This window comes from Astyanax mexicanus, chromosome 20, assembly GCF_023375975.1.
Source record: "Astyanax mexicanus isolate ESR-SI-001 chromosome 20, AstMex3_surface, whole genome shotgun sequence".
Taxonomy (NCBI): Eukaryota; Metazoa; Chordata; class Actinopteri; order Characiformes; family Acestrorhamphidae; genus Astyanax; species Astyanax mexicanus.
Genome location: NC_064427.1, coordinates 13,081,037 through 13,101,550, shown reverse-complemented (window position 1 = coordinate 13,101,550; position 20,514 = coordinate 13,081,037). Strand labels below are relative to the sequence as shown.

The 20,514-nt window shown below is 39.0% G+C and overlaps 1 protein-coding gene across 1 annotated transcript in view; it reads right to left on the bottom strand.

The window, feature by feature from the left end:
* Window positions 1-1,549: 1,549 nt before the first annotated feature.
* The window catches only part of cxadr (CXADR Ig-like cell adhesion molecule), a 30,560-nt gene continuing 11,595 nt past the window's right edge, over window positions 1,550-20,514 (bottom strand). The window contains exons 3-7 of the mRNA XM_022681062.2: window positions 11,085-11,289; window positions 10,478-10,633; window positions 7,579-7,701; window positions 7,257-7,395; window positions 1,550-2,817 (exon numbers count right to left, since the gene is read on the bottom strand). Coding sequence (XP_022536783.1) covers window positions 2,535-2,817; window positions 7,257-7,395; window positions 7,579-7,701; window positions 10,478-10,633; window positions 11,085-11,289 — 906 coding nt within the window. The 3' untranslated portion in view covers window positions 1,550-2,534. The remainder of the gene's footprint in view (window positions 2,818-7,256; window positions 7,396-7,578; window positions 7,702-10,477; window positions 10,634-11,084; window positions 11,290-20,514) is intronic.

The following is a 20,514-nucleotide window of genomic DNA, read 5'->3' as shown; positions in this document are numbered from 1 at the left end:
CTGTTATGCAAATGGAACAGACAACAGGTGGAAAATATTCGCAAATAGCAAGAAACACTCAATAAAGGAGTGGTTCTGCAGGTGGGGGCCACAAACCACTTCTCAGTACCTATGATTTCTGGCTGATGTTTCGGTCACTTTTGAATGTTGGTGGTGCTTTTACACTCGAGGTGGCATGAGACGGACTCTACAACCCACACAAGTGACTCAGGTAGTGCAGCTCATCTAGGATGGCACATCAATCCGAGCTGTGGCAAGGTTTGCTTTGTCTGTCAGCACAGTGTTCAGAGGCTGGAGGCGCTACCAGGAGACAGGCCAGTACACCAGGTGATGTGAAGGAGGCCATAGAAGGCAACAACCCAGCAGCAGGACCACTACCTCCTCCTTTGTGCAAGGAGGACCAGGAGGACCAGTGTGACCGGTTTGGCAGTGGGTCATTAATGATGTGGGGAGGTATTTCTTTGAGGTGCTGCATAGACCTCCATGGGCTCGCCAGAGGTACCCTGACCCTGCCATTAGGTACCGGGATGATCCTCAGACCCACTGTGAGACCATATGCTGGAGCAGTGGGCCCTGGGTTCCTCCTGATGCAGGACAATGCTAGGCCTCATGTGGCTGAAGTGTGTCAGCAGTTTCTGCATGATAAAGGCACTGATGCTGTGGACTGGCCTGAACATTCTCCAGACCTGAATCCAATCCAGCACATCTGAAACATTATGTCTAGTTTTATCCACCAACACCACACTGCACCACAGACTGTCCAGGAGTTAACTGATGCTTTAATCCAGGTCTGAGAGGAGATTCCTGAGGAGAACATCCGCTGCCTCATCCAGGCATGTGGAGCCACACACACTACTGAACCTCATTTTAACTTGTTTTAATGCATTACATCAAAGTTGAATCAGTCTGTTGTGTTTTTCCACTTATATTTTGTGTGACTCCAAATCCAGGCCTCCATTGGTTAATAAATTTGTTTTCCTTTAATGATTTTTGTGTGATTTTGTTGTCAGCACATTCACCTTTGTACAGAACAAAGTATTCAATGAGAATATTTCATTTAATCAGATCTGAGTGTTCCCTTTATTTTTTGAGCAGTGTATATACCTCAACATGCCTTTTGCAATCATTTAGTCCCCTGTGGGCAATGCTAAAATCACTATTACAAACTGTACAATAGGCAATACTTAATTTTTTTTAATTTTACAAGACCAGGTTATATGTAGGTTGTCAGTGTTTGTGTTTATGTGAACAGAATAAATATCAATAGTCATTCAGGAGGCTCTAGATATGCTGAGTGTGACTAGCAGTGTTAACAAATTTCTAATCTTCTGGATTACATAAGTGTGAGCAGAATATTTTGCTTGACCTTCTCAAATTTAGTAGTGTTTAAATCCGCTGATCTGAACGTTCCTTTTTAATCTAGAACCGCCAAAAAAGTTCAAAGGCATGCCGCAGTATTAAAATACTGCAAAAACCACATACTTTCTGATAGGTGCTGGAGCCGCAGGAGATTTGAATGAATTATTTTAACAAATAACTGTAATGGGGGTTGAGAAGTGATTTTTTGTTTATTTAAAAAGTTCACCACAATGCACATAAAAGGAGCAAAGCTTAAGTTCTTACAGGAACTGCTAAAAAAAAAAAAAAAAAAAAAGCATAGAAAATAGTAATTTGTTAATATTAGTTCAAAATTAGTTAATATCATCATTAGTGAACATTGAAAGTGTCCCGCATTGCTTTATACAGTTATCCAGACGATTTTAGACAATAAAAACTGATCAGAAAACCAGCCATACTGCAGCAGAGTCACTGGTTGAGGATTTATTTGAGATATTTGAGATTTCATTTTAGCCAACAAAATAAAAAAAGGCACCAGCAATTTGTCAGGAAAGTGCCTTCATGTCCACCAACATGGCCGACTGTGGGAATGGTAAGGTTCTCCTGTAGGCATTAAGGTAGAACAGGAACTGTTCCAGACTAAAAAGATTAGACAAATGAACACCTGATAATTTCTAAATAATCTTCATTTAAAGGTCCTTCCTTTTCTAAAGCAGGGAGCAGGGTTTTAAGTGTTTAACTGAACAGTCCAAAATCAGCAAATTTGACTGCTTCACCAACTACACCAATTGGACCAAACAGCTCTAGATTGGAGTGTTTGAACACATAACAGGTAAATCCACAGGTCTATAGAAAACCACGTGTGTGTGGATTTCAACATTCAGGAAGGGTTACACTCAATCAATTGGTTTTAAAAAAAAAATCAGCTGTAGGTTCGAAACTGAAATATCTCACAGATACAGAGAACCTTTAATCTGCAAGAAATCTTAATAAACAGAACCACCAAAATAGAAACAGAAATCAGCTATTTACTATTTACAAGTGAGATCCCAGTTTGTTCTTCTTCATTTTATAACTTTAAGATCATCTTTTTGCTCATCAGTGGCATCATGTGTTTTATGGAGAGGCTTCAGTCAGGGACCCTTTGTCTGGCTGGAACAGTAACCCCTCCTTGTTAACACGCCCCTCCCCCAGCTCTACACAATGGACCCGTCCCGGTTCTGTGCTGGGATCATGACCGGAACAGCTCCCATGCGACTCAGGTTGGAAGCAGCCATTCTACTGGGGGCATGGCTAAGGGGGAGGGGGGCGTGGCTGGGGGGCCTCTCATACTCATCGGCAGGGATTTTGTCATACTGGGGTTTGGAGTACTCGTGAAGATTGGAGGGGGACATGGAGCCCAGAGAAGACCGCTGGCTGCCCACACTGGTGAAGCTCCGAGCTGTTGAGACCCGGCTCTTAGGGGGGGGGACGTCCTCCCTGTAATGAGGAGTTGAGATGTTTATTATCAGCTCTTTGTATAGTTGATATAGTTGCCATCCCAACTGACACACTGTAAACTGTAGCATACCATAAACTACAGCACACAAAATACACAAATATTTTATGTCCACTGTAGTTTAGTGTGTACAATGTTCTACATTCTCTCACCACAGAAGAACAGAATCTAGTTTCACTTTTATTAACCAAACATTAAACATTTTATGTAAAAAAAAGGAGTACAATTATTAACTATAGAAAATATTTATACCCCTTAAACTTTCACATTGTCTCCTTACAACAACAAACTTAATTTTAAGAGATTTTAAGTGATAGACAAATACAAAATAATACATCATTTTCAAGTGAAATGAAAAGTGAGACATGCAAAAGTGTTCAGCCCCCTTTACTCTGAAACCCCTAAATAAAATCCAGTGCAATCAATCTTCAGAAGTCACTTAATTAATTACTTCCAGCTGTGTGTAATTTAGTCTCAGTATAAATACACCTGTTCTGTGAAGGTCTGAACAAACAGCATCATGAAGACCAAGGAACTCACCAGACAGACATTTTACAACTGCAAACCTATCAAGACATGGCCGTCCACCCAATATGACAGATCAAGCATGAAGAGAACTGGTCAGAGAAGCAGCCAAGAGGCCCATGGTCACTCTGCAGGAGCTGCAGACATCCACAGCTTAAATGGGAGAATCTATATACAGGACAACTATAACTTTTGCACAAATCTGGCCTTTATGGAAAAGAAGCAAGAAGAAAGCCACAATTGAAAGAAAGACATAAGAAGTGCTGTTTGTACAGCAAATGTGGAAGAACAAAGAGCTATGTGTGTCAGAAAAGTAACACTGCTCCCTGAACACACCATCCCCAAAGTGAAACATGGTGGTGGCAGAATCATGTTGTGGGCATGCTTTTCTTCAGCAGGGACAGGGAAGCTGGTCAGAGTTGATGAAAAGATGTATGGAGCTAAATATAGGGCAATTTCGGAAGAAAATCTGTTGGAAGCTGCAAAAAACTTAAGACTGCGACAGAGATTCAAGAAAATAACTCTAAACATACAGCCAGAGCTTCAGTGGAATGGTTTAGATCAAACAATACCCATGTGTTTGAATGGCGCAAAGACATGAAGATTGCTGTTCACAGACTCTCCATCCAACCTGGCTGCTCTTGAGCTATTTTGCAAAGAAGAATGGCCAAAAATCTCTAGATGCACAAAGCTGGTAGAGATATACCCAATCTGTTATTGCAGTGAAAGGTGGCTCTGTTAAGTATTGATAAAAAGGGGCTGAATAATTTTGCATCTCACACTTTTCAGATTTTTATTTGATTACATTTTTTAAATCTGTGTATCATTTTCATTCCACTTTACAATTATGTGCTACTTTGTGCTGGTCTATCACTTAAAATCTCAATAAAATAAAGGTTTGTGGTTGTAAGGTGACTAAATGTGAAAAACTTCAAGGGGTATAACTAATTTTACAAGCCACTATATATACAAAACTATAGGCAATAAATAGAAAATATGTACAAAGAAAATGCATTAGATAGTTGAATTATTTGTTCCCTCTGTTAAGTATACCAGGTGGGGGTAAATGCTGAGAAAAAGAAGCTCAATATGGACAGTCCATTTATTACCTGTTGAGACACATTTTCACTTTTCTTCTTCTTTTTTTGAGTTCTTGTTAGCCATCTACTGACAAGAGCACCAACACTTGGCAGACAAAGATAATATATAGACTGACTATCCAAGATGTGGGTCTGTTTAAGCATATTGTTTTTTTTGGGGTCTGACCAGAGACTGTAAAAAGATGGACGCTGTGTCACTGTTCCCATTCATTCAATGAAAATAAAGTCAAAATCTTCATGTTGGCGATCCTGGCGAAACCCGAGTCTGTGCAGTAAAGACCAGAGGAGGGAAAAAGACTGTGGAAAGACAGCCTACTCATTTAAATAAACCTGCCCCTAAGGGCTGCCTCCACAGGGCTCACACAGTCTATGGTCCCACCCATTAAGTCATTGGTCCCACCCCAGCTAGGTGTAACCCAGCCCTTTCACAATAACCACACCATTTTGAATAGAGCTAAATAACGTTTTAAAAACAAATTCTGTGGGGATATAAAACATTAACAATATAAGCAGAGGTTACACCAGCTGTTACATTTAAATAACGGAGGAAGAATGACAGTATATTGGAAAAAAAAAACTTGATTGAAAGTCTGTTTTGCCATTGAAACCTATGGGGACGGGTGGGGTTACACAGCTTTCTGCAACTGAACAGCAGGGGGCGCCCGACCTGTGGTGGCTTCACTTTTGAGAGACGATGGTCTGTCCAGTAATACACAGTCTATGGGTTTGACTGAAATGAATTCTGTGTGACCTAACAGTGTGACCTAACTGCTGTCCTTATACAAGTGGGTGATGGGCATAAGTGGTAATGGTTCTGCCCTTGTATTGTTCCTCACAGGTGAAAGTGCACCTTCAAACAAAGTAGACGCTACAGACTGCATGGTGTTAATCAGTTGGTCTACCTGGTGTCCAGAATTATTTAAAATCAGGTAGAAGCAGGTTTTGATAATGTTCAGGTTGAGTGCGGTTTCCAGTTGATTTCAGAGGCAGATATATGTTTACTCAGAGTTCATATTATATTGGTTCTTTAGGTCTCACGCTGAGTTCAGGTTAAGCAGCCCATATAATGAGGGCCCCCTCCACTCACAGAAATCACAGCTGTAGTGTACATCCAAAATAGTGGATCATGTCCCTGCGACAAAGTCTTCAACAAATTTCATTGTCTAGCTATAGAGGACAGGACTAAAAAAGCTGATCTCTAAATGTGTGGGTATCAAAGTGTTTCCCTAGTGTTGCAGGTTGTCCCATGAATGAATGTTGAACAGTCTGGGACAACATACATCCAATATAAACCTTTTCTGTGCTGAATTTTCTGTGGTCACTCACTGCCACCTGAATCCTTTTCCTAATGTAAATGCCATTTGGGTGGATTTTTCAGGAAAATTTAGAAAAGAAATACAAAATATTCAGTAGCTTTTACTATAGAAAACAGTATGTAGCAGTTTTACTTAAAATAACAGATTCATAATTGCCATCAAATTATTGTGATGCAGCACTGAGAGAACTCCCTACAGTCACTGCTAACTCATGTTTCTTTCCTGTTCAGTAGTTGTTTTATATCTCTCAACTCATCCAGAACAAAACAGCTGGACATGAAATGTCTGAAAAGTTCAAAACTGAAGAACATGCAATGTCATACATGCATATGTCATAGGAGGTCTTGGGTTCATCCTTGGCAGCATGGTAGGAGCCATGAAGGAACTTCCCGTGGCTGAAACCAGAGCTGTATGACTTATAATTAGTTGTCATGTTGCTGTAAAAAAAAGCTTGTTATTCAGCCACTTTGTTTTGTGTCCTTGGTTTCTAGATTCTTGGTTTTTGAGTTTTTTTTTATTTTTCTTTGACAGTGCAGAAGCATTCTCTTTTGGTTTTGTTTGGTGATTTATTTAAAAACACAGTTGAGCTATGTGCCTTTTTATACTGAACACTACAATTGTCTTTTTATCCTGCCTCTGAAAATAGTAGTCATTGCTTTCAATTTACTCTTTACTCTATTTTTCTTTTCTTCTTTTATATTTTTTCTGTTCTGTTCCTTAAAATTCATTCATGTCATTCAATGTGTTTTTGCTGTTTATGCTGCCACAGAACATAGTCTATCCAAGTTCCTCTTCATCTGCAGTGCTTCCAAGTTAATGAGTAATCAGGCAACAATTGTCCATTCTAAAACACAAAAGTGAAAAAGAGAGAGAGGCCATGGGGGGATGGATGTGAGACAGGCTCATTTGGTTAATCCTCTTTGTCCCAGTGACACTGAAGCAGCACAGCACTCACAGTATGTCAGCTTGGTGGGGGCAAGGGGGGTAGTTGAGCAGAGGCCCATAGATGACTATCCACACCCCTGCCTAAACCCCCCATCCCCCAACGAACCACTCACATACTCCAAAACTCAAACGCCCCCTCTTACTTAAAGGAATGCAGTGGGGCAGGGTGGAGGGAAAGAAGAGTGGACCAAACATTCAATTACAGCTAAAGTGATTACAGCAGCCTTCTCTCCAAGCACAGTGGAGGGAGGGTTATGATTGGACGGAAATCCAAAAAGGGGAGCAAACGATTATGGATATAATACAATGCCATGGATCCAAAGCATTTAGGTCAAGGCCTTTCCTCCTCTCTGTATCCAAATCACCCCTCCCTAGTGGGGGCCGCTGGTTGTCTCACAAATAACTACTGTACAAACCAACTATTAATTTTAACCCCTCAGATTCATTTCACAATGAACAGGCATCTATGGACACTAAAGAAATAGTATTAACATGTTGATACAATGCGAGTGAGAGATGGACAAGGGTCAGTACCTGATCTCATACGAAATTTCCTTCTCATACTTTTTCCTGTGTTGAGCACGGCAGCAGCAAAACAGAAGGAGCGCGATGAGGAGTAGAATCAACAACACACAGATCACAGAGCCGGCAATCACACCTGCAGTGTTAGGGGCTACAGCAAGAGAGAGAAAATTGTAATTGCGAATATCATAAAAATTGTGTGTTCACATGAATTGGGGAGGAGCATGTGTGTTGTGTACTATGATAAAAAATATTGGAACAGTGCTGTTATTATAAGTTTATTTCTCAGATTATTCTTGGTTTTGTTCTGATGTGAAATGCATAAGTAACTTACAAGGTGTGATGTTGACCTCTAGAACACATTCGTCAGTTCCAACGCGGTTCTTGGCAGTACAGCGGTACATTCCTGACACAGCTTCAGTTGCATTACGGATGCTGATGGTTCCTCCAACAGGATCTAAAATATAAAATGCATTTAGCAAGCACACCAAACACATGCAGCCCTTCCAGGCAATCACACCATCACTTATTACATACAACAAATATAGGTCATGGATACACACACACACACACACACACACACACACACACACGCAAACACAGAGACACACACACACACACACACAGACAAGCCCACACAGAGACACGCGCACACACAGCCACGCACAGAGAGACACACACACAAATACACACACAAACACAAAGACACGCGCACACACACAGACAAGCCCGCACAGAGACACACGCACACACAGCCACGGACAGATATACACACACACAAACACAAAGACACACACACACACAGACAAGCCCACACAGAGATACACACTCACACACACAAGCCCACACAGAGACACACGCACACACAGCCACGCACAGAGACACGCGCACACACAGCCACGCACAGAGAGACACACACTCAAACACAAAGACACGCACACACACAGACAAGCCCGCACAGAGACACATGCACACACAGCCACGGCCAGAGATACACACACACAAACACAAAGACACACACACACACAGACAAGCCCACACAGAGATACACACTCACACACACAAGCCCACACAGAGACACACGCACACACAGCCACGCACAGAGACACGCGCACACACAGCCACGCACAGAGAGACACACACTCAAACACAAAGACACGCACACACACAGACAAGCCCGCACAGAGACACATGCACACACAGCCACGGCCAGAGATACACACACACAAACACAAAGACACACACACACACAGACAAGCCCACACAGAGATACACACTCACACACACAAGCCCACACAGAGACACACGCACACACAGCCACGCACAGAGACACACACAAATACAGAGACACACACGCAGACACACAGACAAGCCCGCACAGAGACACACACAGCCACGGACAGGGACAGAGACACACACACAGACACTTTCTCTCTGACCTTGTCACTGGTTGCTTTATGCAGCCCATCTTTTGACCCTAGTAATTCCATTTCATGCCCTACCTTGACATTTGAATTCCTCAACTAAGCTCGTCAGCAACAGTTTCAACACACTTCTTACACACCATGTCTCACTACTAAGGCATTGTGGCACCCCCAGACATTTCCTTAAAGCTTTATTCAAAACATTTCTAACCTCTCAACCACAGAAATTGGAATATCATAAACTTTAATTGGCCACCTTAGATGAGCCAATAAATCAAACTGCAGACACCACAATTTTAATTTATCTGGCAAAAGGACTTATCAATGCTATTAATGGCCTCCACCATTTCCTTCTTTAACTCCACAGCCTGCTCTTTATCATTCAATGATGCAGTATACCACCTACCTAAATGTCAGGGTTTGCTAGAATAGACAGTATGGCCTTACATTTCATTGTAAACCTTTCTTGTGTCAACTTACTGTTCACCATCAATTCACTCATAAACCTACTAGTTTTACTTTTATCTGTGCCAGTCTAAGTCTGGTGTTAGATCATGCCATTTTGCTCCATACAGCCATAAAAACCTGAAATCCCTGCCTATTGTACAGACATGTCAATTAACTTATTTCCACTAAAGAACATCTTACCCTTCACATTAAGAAAGATTATGAGAAGAAACTGCTTAATGGCCACAGAATCCTTCTCTTTAAGAATAGCCACATCATCTACCCTTCACAAGTCTTTTGGAATAATGGAAAAAAAATCCTCCAGCAGGCCACTAATATCCATGTTTCTGCTCAAACTCTCAGAAACAGACTCCATGAGGGTGGTGTGAGGGCCTGATGTCCACAAATGGGACTTGTGCTTACAGCCCAACACAGTGCAGGGCGATTGGCATTTGCCAGAGAACACAAAGATTGGCAGATTTGCCACTGGTGCCCTGTGCTCTTCACAAATGAGAGCAGGTTCACACTGAGCACATGTGAAAAACTTGAGTCTGGAGACGCCGTGCAGTAGAGCTGGGCGATTAATCGATTTCATTCAAATTTACAGTTAAGGACGATGTGATTTTATGAAAATCGATTTTCTCTGAGTTTTCATTTTCAGCACCGACGCTCCCCTGAGATTAGCCCCGCCCGTCTCTCCCTCCATCCTGCGTGCCCCCCAACCCCCCAACGTTCCCCAGACATGAATCCAATCCAGCACATCTGGGACATCATGTCTTTTTCCATCCACCAACACCACACTGCACCACAGACTGTCCAGGAGTTAACTGATGCTTTAATCCAGGTCTGGGAGGAGATTCCTCAGACCATCTGCTGCCTCATCAGGAGCAGCTCAGGTGTTGTTGGGAGGTCATACAGGCACGTGGAGCCACACACACTACTGAACCTCATTTTACCCTGTCTTGTGGAATTTCCACGGAAGTTGGATCAGCCTGTCATTTGATTTTCCACTTTGATTTTGAGAATGATTCCAATTCCATATCTCCATGGGATATTAATTTTGATTTACATTGATACTTTTTATGTTAATTTGTTCTCAACACATTCCACTATGTAATACAAAGATTTTCAACTGGAATAATATTGAGATCTAGGATGTGTTATTTTAGTGTTCCCTTTAAATTTTTGAGCACTGTACATACCAAACACACAGTCACAATATTTGTGGACATTTGTGGTTGTGGTAAACACTAAGCTCCAGCAGGGCTGGAACCATTCATACAAAAAGACAACAGACACAGACACACACACAGACACACACACACACACAGACACACTCACTGTCTGTGAGACTGATGTTACCTAGTACAGCACTTGCTGGCAGCAATTTGTTGCCATTGGTTTTCTCCCAGATGTACTGCAAAGGACTCGTCCCATCAGTGGATTTACACTTCAGCATTACCTCACTGCCAACCTGAGCAGACCCTTCTATAGAACACCTGGGCTTAGAGGGGCGTACTAAATAAGGGAAAGAGTGTGAAAAGGGCAGATAGTTTAATACACTGTATTTTACATATTTTATTAGTGTGATACAACACAAGATTTGAGCAAGATATGGTGTGTACTGAAGTGTGGGTGTCTCTGGGTCAGTAGGACAAAAAAAAGTGAATCAGACAGTAAACAGCAAACTCACACACATACACAGTATCTGCATACCACACAGGGAAGCTGAATCTTACCCAGTTTACTGCAGCATAGACTACAGGGATTACATACTGTTTTAAAAAGGGATAAAATATGTCTTTAACAAAGATGCGGTAGGTGGAAAAGGAGTAGAAGGATAGAGATGCAGGCTCTTTAAAAAAAGTATACACATAATAAGATATAATCTTTTATCAGTACTTGTTTTAACCATGAAAAATATCTATCACTTACACACACACACACACACACACACACACACACTCACCCATGACAGTCAGCAGGATCTTGCGACTCCTGATACCTGGTGCCTTCTTCACTTTGCACTGATACGTCCCTGTATCCTTCGCTTCAACCCGCAGTAAATTAATGGAGGCATCGCCTGACTTTGGGTCAGCAGAGTTAAAGTGCACTCGACCATTCAGAGGAGGGTAATAATGCTCGTATGCTCGATCACCTGAGTATAGAATTACCTAGGGAGCGAGGGAAAGGAAAAAAAATGAAGATAAAAAAAAAATGATCTTCAATTCAAAACTCAGGAAAATGAACACTTACAGTAATAAATAATCACAGAATATAATCTACATATGTCTGTCTGTGAAAAATGTTATTTAATACAAACCAGACAGATATTGCATACTGCTGTATTTTGCAAGTGTACAGTGTGTGTCAGTGTATTGTGTGTGTGTCATTTATGGGGCAGGTGTTGCTGTCCATCAGCAATTACAGTGAAGGGGCTCAAGACAGAACTGTCTGAACTAACCCAGACAATGTATTGCACATCATGGGCATCATGCTGAAGAACAAACAAAGATCCGGACCACAGTGAGAAAATCTGAGGAGGGAGAAATCTGCTTCTACATCAACAAGTGCTGTTGCTACACTGGAGTCAGTCTTCTTTAACTGTAGGCTGTTTTACTATCCCAGAGTTTAGCCTGTTTTACAAATCACTGAAAATCTGCTGTGTTCCAGCATGCTTCAAGACCTCCACAATCATCCCAGTTCTAAAGAAACCCACAATCACTGGTCTTAATAAGTACAGTCTTATCGACCTGACCTTTGTAGTCATGAAGATCTTTAAATGCTTGGTATTAGCCCACCTAAAGATTATTACAGACCCCTTGCTGGACCCCTTTCAGAACAAACAGGTCTGCCGATGATGTGGTCAATCTGACAATACGATTTATCCAGCAGCATCTTGACAGTCCTGAAACCAGTGATGGCATAGTAATCTGAATACTGATTACCCCTTTAAAAAGTTACTATCGCCTTAGTTTTGCCAAAACTCACTTCACTCATAGACCAGACATCAATTCCCAAGATGTGTTTACTGACTGTTAAAAATGCACTGTTGTGTTTAGGGTTTCGAACAAGCGTGTGATTGGGGAGAGCATGGGGGGGCAGACAAGAGACTGTGGGGTCTGTAATGATGTGTGTGAGGAAAAGAGAGCGTGCATTCTGTTTGCTCAGTCCAACTGCTAGTTTTAGCCTGTTAGCTCACTAGCCTGTTTTTTTTGGGTTGGAGTCCTTGGGTTTGTGAGACCATCAACGTCCTCCCCACAGAATTCTTCCCTCACAGTTGTATCAAAACAGTCCTTCAGAGCATTATCAGTTTCCATTTCTTCACTGTGCAGGTCACAGCTGGTTGACTATGCACCAAAGGTTTGTACACAGCTAGAAGATGCAGTGGGAGGAAAGGGTTTTAAGCTGTAGGCCTCCTGGATGTTGGCAGCGTTTTATTGTCTTTGGTGTAACAAGAGATATACTTTGGAAAAAGATGGAGAGGCATGACAGAAGTGTATAGAGATGTTAAAAAAGGGGCTGTGGGTGCAGGGTCTGTAGCTCTCTCTGTAACCTCAGGGTTAGCAGAGAGAGAAGAATATATATCTCTCTCAGAAAAGCATGTGTACATGTGATAATATGGGCTCAGGCTAACAGCTAAAAGTTCAATGTCCTTGCTGCAATGTTGTTCTTAACAGTGATTTGTCCAGCGTTACACCATCTATCATTAACAAACATAGCCAGTTTTAAAACAGACAGATGAATGATGAACAATAATTTTAGAAAAACAACATTGTTCATATTATTATAGTTGTAATATTCTTTTGTTTCTTTTTATTTATTTATCATTTCTGTTTTATTGTCATACACATGGCACATGGATATACATGTCATTATGGGGCATTTTAATCTTTGCGTGTATATGTACACAGACACACACATCAAAAACACACAGTGGCCATACATTTCTGTAAGTCCCAATACTTAAAACTTTCAGTTTCCTTTGTAAGTCCTCCATTATCTGGTTCTTTATTTTTTTCTTATAAGTTGTAATTGCTATAATCTTACTCCATTGAACTGCCTTTAGGGTATCCCATAATATGGTTGGGGAAACCTCCCTGTTATCATTAAATTCCAAATAGTTTGTAATTTCGGTCTTAATTTGTTCCTTAATACAAGGGTCATTAAGTAAACTTTAGTTTTTTAGTATTTAGTCTCCAAATAGTATTCTTTGGCCGAGTACCAAGGTCAACGTACAGATATATAGGGGCATGGTCACTAAGTCTATTTTTCCAATTCGACAGGATTGTATATTATTAATTTAAAAAGGATTTAGCAGCCCATTTACATTAAAGGAAATAATCTTTACTTTATCACTAGCCACATGTTTACATCCTGGTGCCCGATTATACTCACAGACGTAGAACGTGGTTGATCTACCCCTGAATAAAAAAATTAAAAAAACAAACGAACAAAAAAAAACAAACAATGAAATTGTAACTCGAACATAAACCAACAAAAGTCTGGTTCCAAGGCTGGGGTCTCAAATAATAGACCCTGTGTATAGGGCTGGAGAAAACATTCAGCCGTGAGGGAAAGCCTCTCCCATCTGTGTGTAGAGGGCCCCCACCGAAGCAGTTCCAAAAAAAAAAAAAAAAAACCTGTCCATTGACTTCTGTGTGTATTCATCCCATGTACTTGTTACGATATTAGTAGGGGAAATTATATTATATTTTTCAGAAAACAATAAAGGCTTACTGTACATAAGAAATGCAGCATCTTATGCATTGCAATGATGGGGCAGTGTCATGTGTACATATTTGTGCGCTATATTTTAGCTTATCTGCATTTTTAAAGTCAACGGACTCGTATTTATTCGCCTAAAGGACGTGAAGTCTGTCTTATAAAGGTTCATAAACTCTCTCGGATGTTGCTCTCTTGCTCCTCTGCCTGCCTCTGCTTTCTCAGTTCTCCCATAGTTGTCCACACGGAGCGGGAAAGCTGCTCGATCAGGCTCTCTCTTGATGTAGTCACGTTGACAGGGAATCTTCTGTCCTTTATATCTTTGGTCGCTTCCTCCACTGTGTGATACAGTTGCGTCTCGTCCTCGTAAAATACTCGCAGTTTTGCAGGAAACGGAGTTTGGTAGCGTATGCTTTTCTGCTTCAGCACTCGCTCTGCCTCAGAGTATTCCCTGCGTTTTTGTAGTACTGCTGGAAAAAGTATATTGGTCTCCCCTTCCAGAGCACTCTTTTCGGTAACATTTTACGATACTGTTCCATAGTTAATAGGTAACTAAGCAGGAACTAAGCAGTAACTAAAGTAATAGTGCTGCATTAACACCTAAACCTTTTCTATTAACTACCAGGGGTACTGAGTAATTACTCAGTAGGTACTGAACTAATGATTATAGTAGTTCACTATTAACTCCGCATTAATTACTGAGACTTACATATCTCCTGGAGAACTACTTTCTAATTATGTCTCCTTTGTTGTAACTATTCATTAGTTACTGCTCAAATCAATATTAACTACTAAAAACAATTACATGCCACCTGGGAACTATGTACTTGAACAATTATTTGTATTATTCGATGGTGATATTAAAAGGTATATTTGAATGAAGTGACACCATTTGTAGTAGTAGTAGTAACCTTAATTGCTTTATTATCCTCATTATCTTCCAAATATAAGCAGCATATAGTTACATACTACAGTGTATATTAGTCTGCTTAACCCCCATTTTCAGAAGAAAAACATTATTATGTAACATTAATACATAGGAGGATCATTAAAGGATGTTCTTTACAATGCATTTAAGACTCTAAGAAAGGCTGTATAACTTTTAAGCATATTAAGCATTAACCTTATAAAAGTTTATCTTCAGCCTTGCAGGCTCACAGAGACATTTTTTGCGCACTACTAGGGTAATTACGGTAATTTCACATCAGAGGCAGTCTCCTGGGGCCTCATGTACTAAGACTTGTGTGTACTTCCTACTAAAATGTTCCGTACGCTCAGACCTGAAAAGTTCTGTACGCACAAAAAAATCCGGATTTATCAAACCATGCGTAGGCAGAATCCCACGTACTTTCTCTTAGTACATCGCAATCCACTTAAACTCAAGCGCAAGTGCACGAAAACATCACACCTGCCATGTCTCCTCCCTCAATTACGCAGAGTATAATGTTATAATAATAATAATAATAATAATAATTATTATTATTATTATTTTTATTATTATTAATATTATATACGCGTAGCATAATAACTAATAATTACCCATGTTTTAAATTGTATTATTCTAAGATGGATAGTAAATTATTTCATTTAAATGCTTTAAATAAGTTGCTTACCAAGAAGCCACCCGTCACACACTCATCTTGTTTTCTTATCCTCTTATGCTCTTGGAAATCTGAAACGGTTTATAAGCCAGTCATCATCATGGGCCAAAAAAACATAATGATCACGGAAAATGCGCTCTCAGTGAATTCAGCCATTAGCAATATTTTCCAATAATGCCAACGCTGCCAACTCCAACAAATCCAGCGCAAACTTTTATGCATGTTTATGTGATGTAGGCTAAGTGGAAACACTTTGAAGGATTATTTCTGTAAGCCAATGAAATTGTCTGATTAATTTATTTTATTTTACCCAAATAATGCTTACTACAATGTGTGCATAAAGGATATCTTAATAGACCGTTTCAATGAGGAAAACAATAACAAAGCTACTGCGCATGTCTGTTCCTTTGACGCTTCCGGTGGCACTATTGTCAAGTATACAGCTGTCAAAATGAGAGCGCATATTTCGCAAGTCTCCCGAAAACAGAGCAAACATATGGTCAGAAATTAGTAAAAAGTGATCAAACCTCTTTTCCTGATCCGTTTCATAAGGATTTAAGAGGGAAATTTTTTCCTCTAATTTTAAACGCTTGCCAGAGGTGACCTACCCAGATGTGATCACTACCTCCTTGAAACAGAGTGTGTTTACACCAGAGAGGCAGTGAAAGCGTACCGCAGTTTGGACGCATATAATTACTTTCTCAGTGGAAAAGTTGGGAATATTTGTTCCTATAGCAGAGAAGGCATCACTATAGTGTATTTTGAGGTTGTAGCCAGTCAAACGCTATCCAACACGTGCATGATTTATAGATAAGAAGGAGGGAGAAGTTGTGAGAAAAACAAAAGCATGCGTGTTTACTACGGAGGACCAAAAATAACATAAGTATAAATAAATAAATGCAATAAATGTATAAATAAATAAATAAATATATAAATAAATGAATAAATATATAAATAAATGAATAAATATATAAATGTATAAATAAATAAATATATTAATAAATACACATATAAATAATTGTATAGGTAAATAAATAAATGAATAAATATGTGGAAATGTGGGAATAAATCAATAAATAAATGTAGAAATGTTAAAATAAATGAATGAATAAATAAAAAAAATGTTGAAAAAAATAAATGAATAAATAAATAAATGTTGAAATAAATAAATGCACGTATAAATGAATAAATAAATAAATAAGAAATGTATTTATTAATGTATTTATTAACCTATTTAATTATTTATGCATGTTTTAATTTATTTATATATTTATTTATTTATTTATTCATTTATATGTGCATTTATTTATATATTTATTTATTTCAACATTTATTGATTTCAACATTTAATTAATTCATTTATTTATGTATTTATTTCTACATTTATATCTACATTTATATGTGCATTTATTTATTTATACTTATGTCATTTTTGGTCCTCCATAGTTTACTTGTTTAAGGAACAATTTGACCTGATTTTCAATGTTTGTGACTCTCAGATTAGGTGAAGTTTGCAGTCATGTTGCAGCAGTTCTTGTGACTGTGGAACAGTTTGTAAGGCAAGGTTTAAATTAAATTACATCCACTGTTTTGAACAATGTTTACCGCAAACCGGAAGTGTCCTAGGAACAGCTACGTCACTTCCTGCGCTCATGAATATTCCTCTGAAACGGTCTATTGTTGTAATTTCAATGCATCGCCTCTAAATGTCACCAAATGAAAAAACACAATACATACGCACAAAAAAACGTGTACGCCCGAAACAAAAATGCCGTGAGGGAACGCACTCTCACACGTTCAAGTCAAATTTAGTACATCTGACAGTGAGCTTGAAATATGGCGTACGCAATGTTTTTGTGCGTACACACCTTTAGTACATGCAGCCCCAGGTTCTCAATGTAAATTCTCTACTGCTGCTGCTGGAGGAGGATTAAGAGAGACTGCTGCTTTCATATTTCTGTATTTGACTGAAAATAAACAAGTAACGTTAATCAAAATATTAAGATATTTCCAGCTTATTTTACCCCCGGATCAGACGAGGACACTTTGTGTGTTGTTAAACTGCTGTAGGATGTGTAGTTAGCGTTAGCTTATTTAGCTAGTTTATATGTGTGTTAGTTAGCTAGCTAAGTAAGCCAAGTTGTTTGTGTAGTTAGCTTTAGCTAGGGAAGATATTTGTGCGTTAGTTAACCGTGTTATATGTTAATTTAGTTAGCTAGGTTAAATGTGTGTTAGTTAGCTAGGTTAAATGTGTGTTAGTTAGCTAGGTTAAATGTGTGTGTGTTAGCTAGGTTAAATGTGTGTGTGTTAGATAGCTATGTTAAATGTATGTTAGTTAACTAGGTTAAATGTGTGTTAGTTAGATAGCTAGGTTACATGTGTGTTAGTTAGATAGCTATGTTAAATGTGTGTTAGTTAGCTTGGTTATATGTGTGTTAGTTAGCTTGGTTATATGTGTGTTAGTTAGCTAGGTTAAATGTGTGTTAGTTAGCTAGGTTAAATGTGTGTTAGTTAGCTAGGTTAAATGTGCGTTAGTTAGCTAGGTTAAATGTGCGTTAGTTAGCTAGGTTAAATGTGCGTTAGTTAGCTAGGTTAAATGTGCGTTAGTTAGCTAGGTTAAATGTGCGTTAGTTAGCTAGGTTAAATGTGCGTTAGTTAGCTAGGTTCATACCTGTCAAGTCTCCCGTTTTGGCCGGGAAACTACCGTATTTTACTCCTCTTTCCCGCCGTCCTCCCGTATTAGTATTTTCCCGTAAATTTCCCGTATTATACTAAATACAAAAATATATAGGCCACAGGCGACAATGCACTGACCGCTGTGTGTCTCTTAACCAATCGTGGTGCCGGTTCAAGTAGAAAGTCCCGCCTTTCAGGAGAAACAGCCAATCAGCTAGCTGGTTTTGCGGAGCGCAGTTTAGTGTGCGGGAAGCCCCGCCCCTCCCCTCGCTGTGAGTTCAGGCAGCTAGTCGGAGCAGCTGTCGTTAAAACTAATCTGGATATACGGAGATTTTTCTAAAAGAAAGGTAATTAACCATGTAAACTGTGATGAGATTGTTTCTGATAGCTGGTTAAAAAGACTCTTCTCTGAATCAAAACATAAATTAAACCCACTGTGTGTTTAATAAAATACAGCTTGTGACTCAGTTAGCTTAACTTTAGAATTAGCTAGATAGATATTCAGGGTTTGAGAAAAATCTACATATATATATATATATATAATGCCCTGCCCTGATGTGCCTGATCAGCCAATAACTATCATTTCCAAACTCTATTAGTTCAGGGCTAGTTTTAGGGTTTGTTAGAATTTGTTTAAATCTCAAGTATTGTGGTAATGTATTATAATGTAATGTAATGTATTATTTAGAAGGGGTAGAAGAGATGGTTGAGCTGGAGAGAGAGAAAATGTGGAGAGGGCTGAAATTAACTGAACTGATCAGGAGTGGACTGAACGATAGAAAGAAGTATTAATGAAAGATTATTAATTGTGTAGGCCCCTTAGGACTATTATTTACTTATGGAATATATCTGATCCATGTCCTTTTTGTAAATTTGTGCACCCTTCAATTTCAATTTTAAATCTATTAAATAAATAATAAAAAAAAAAAAATATATATATATATATATATATATATATATATATATATATATATATATATATATTTATTTTATTATTTTTTTTTTTTTTCCCCCTCGTTTGGGCTGTTGGGGCGGCGGAAAAAATCCCTTATTTTTAAGTCCAAAACTTGACAGGTATGGCTAGGTTACATGTGCGTTAGTTAGCTAGGTTACATGTGCGTTAGTTAGCTAGGTTAAATGTGCGTTAGTTAGCTAGGTTAAATGTGTGTGTGTTAGTTAGCTAGGTTATATGTGCGTTAGTTAGCTAGGTTAAATGTGCGTTAGTTAGCTAGGTTACATGTGCGTTAGTTAGCTAGGTTACATGTGCGTTAGTTAGCTAGGTTAAATGTGCGTTAGTTAGCTAGGTTAAATGTGCGTTAGTTAGCTAGGTTAAATGTGCGTTAGTTAGCTAGGTTAAATATGTGTTAGTTAGCTAGGTTAAATGTGTGTGTGTTAGTTAGCTAGGTTAAATGTGTGTGTGTGTTAGTTAGCTAGGTTAAATGTGTGTGTGTTAGTTAGCTAGGTTAAATGTGTGTTAGTTAGCTAGGTTAAATGTGTGTTAGTTAGCTAGGTTAAATGTGTGTGTTAGTTAGCTAGGTTAAATGTGTGTTAGTTAGCTAGGTTAAATATGTGTGTTAGTTAGCTAGGTTAAATGTGTGTGTGTTAGTTAGCTAGGTTATATGTGTGTTAGTTAGCTAGGTTATATGTGTGTTAGTTAGCTAGGTTAAATGTGTGTTGGTTAGCTAGGTTAAATGTGTGTTAGTTAGCTAGGTTAAATGTGTGTTAGTTAGCTAGGTTAAATATGTGTGTTAGTTAGCTAGGCTAAATATGTGTGTTAGTTAGCTAGGTTAAATGTGTGTGTGTTAGTTAGCTAGATTAAATGTGTGTTAGTAAGCTAGGTTATATGTGTGTTAGTTAGCTAGGTTATATGTGTGTTAGTTAGCTAGGTTATATGGGTGTTAGTTAGCTAGGTTATATGGGTGTTAGTTAGCTAGGTCATATGTGTGTTAGTTAGCTAGGTCATATGGGTGTTAGTTAGCTAGGTCATATGGGTGTTAGTTAGCTAGGTCATATGGGTGTTAGTTAGCTAGGTCATATGGGTGTTAGTTAGCTAGGTCATATGGGTGTTAGTTAGCTAGGTTATATGGGTGTTAGTTAGCTAGGTTATATGGGTGTTAGTTAGCTAGGTTATATGGGTGTTAGTTAGCTAGGTTATATGGGTGTTAGTTAGCTAGGTTATATGGGTGTTAGTTAGCTAGGTTATATGGGTGTTAGTTAGCTAGGTTATATGGGTGTTAGTTAGCTAGGTTATATGGGTGTTAGTTAGCTAGGTTATATGGGTGTTAGTTAGCTAGGTTATATGGGTGTTAGTTAGCTAGGTTATATGGGTGTTAGTTAGCTAGGTTATATGGGTGTTAGTTAGCTAGGTTATATGGGTGTTAGTTAGCTAGGTTAAAT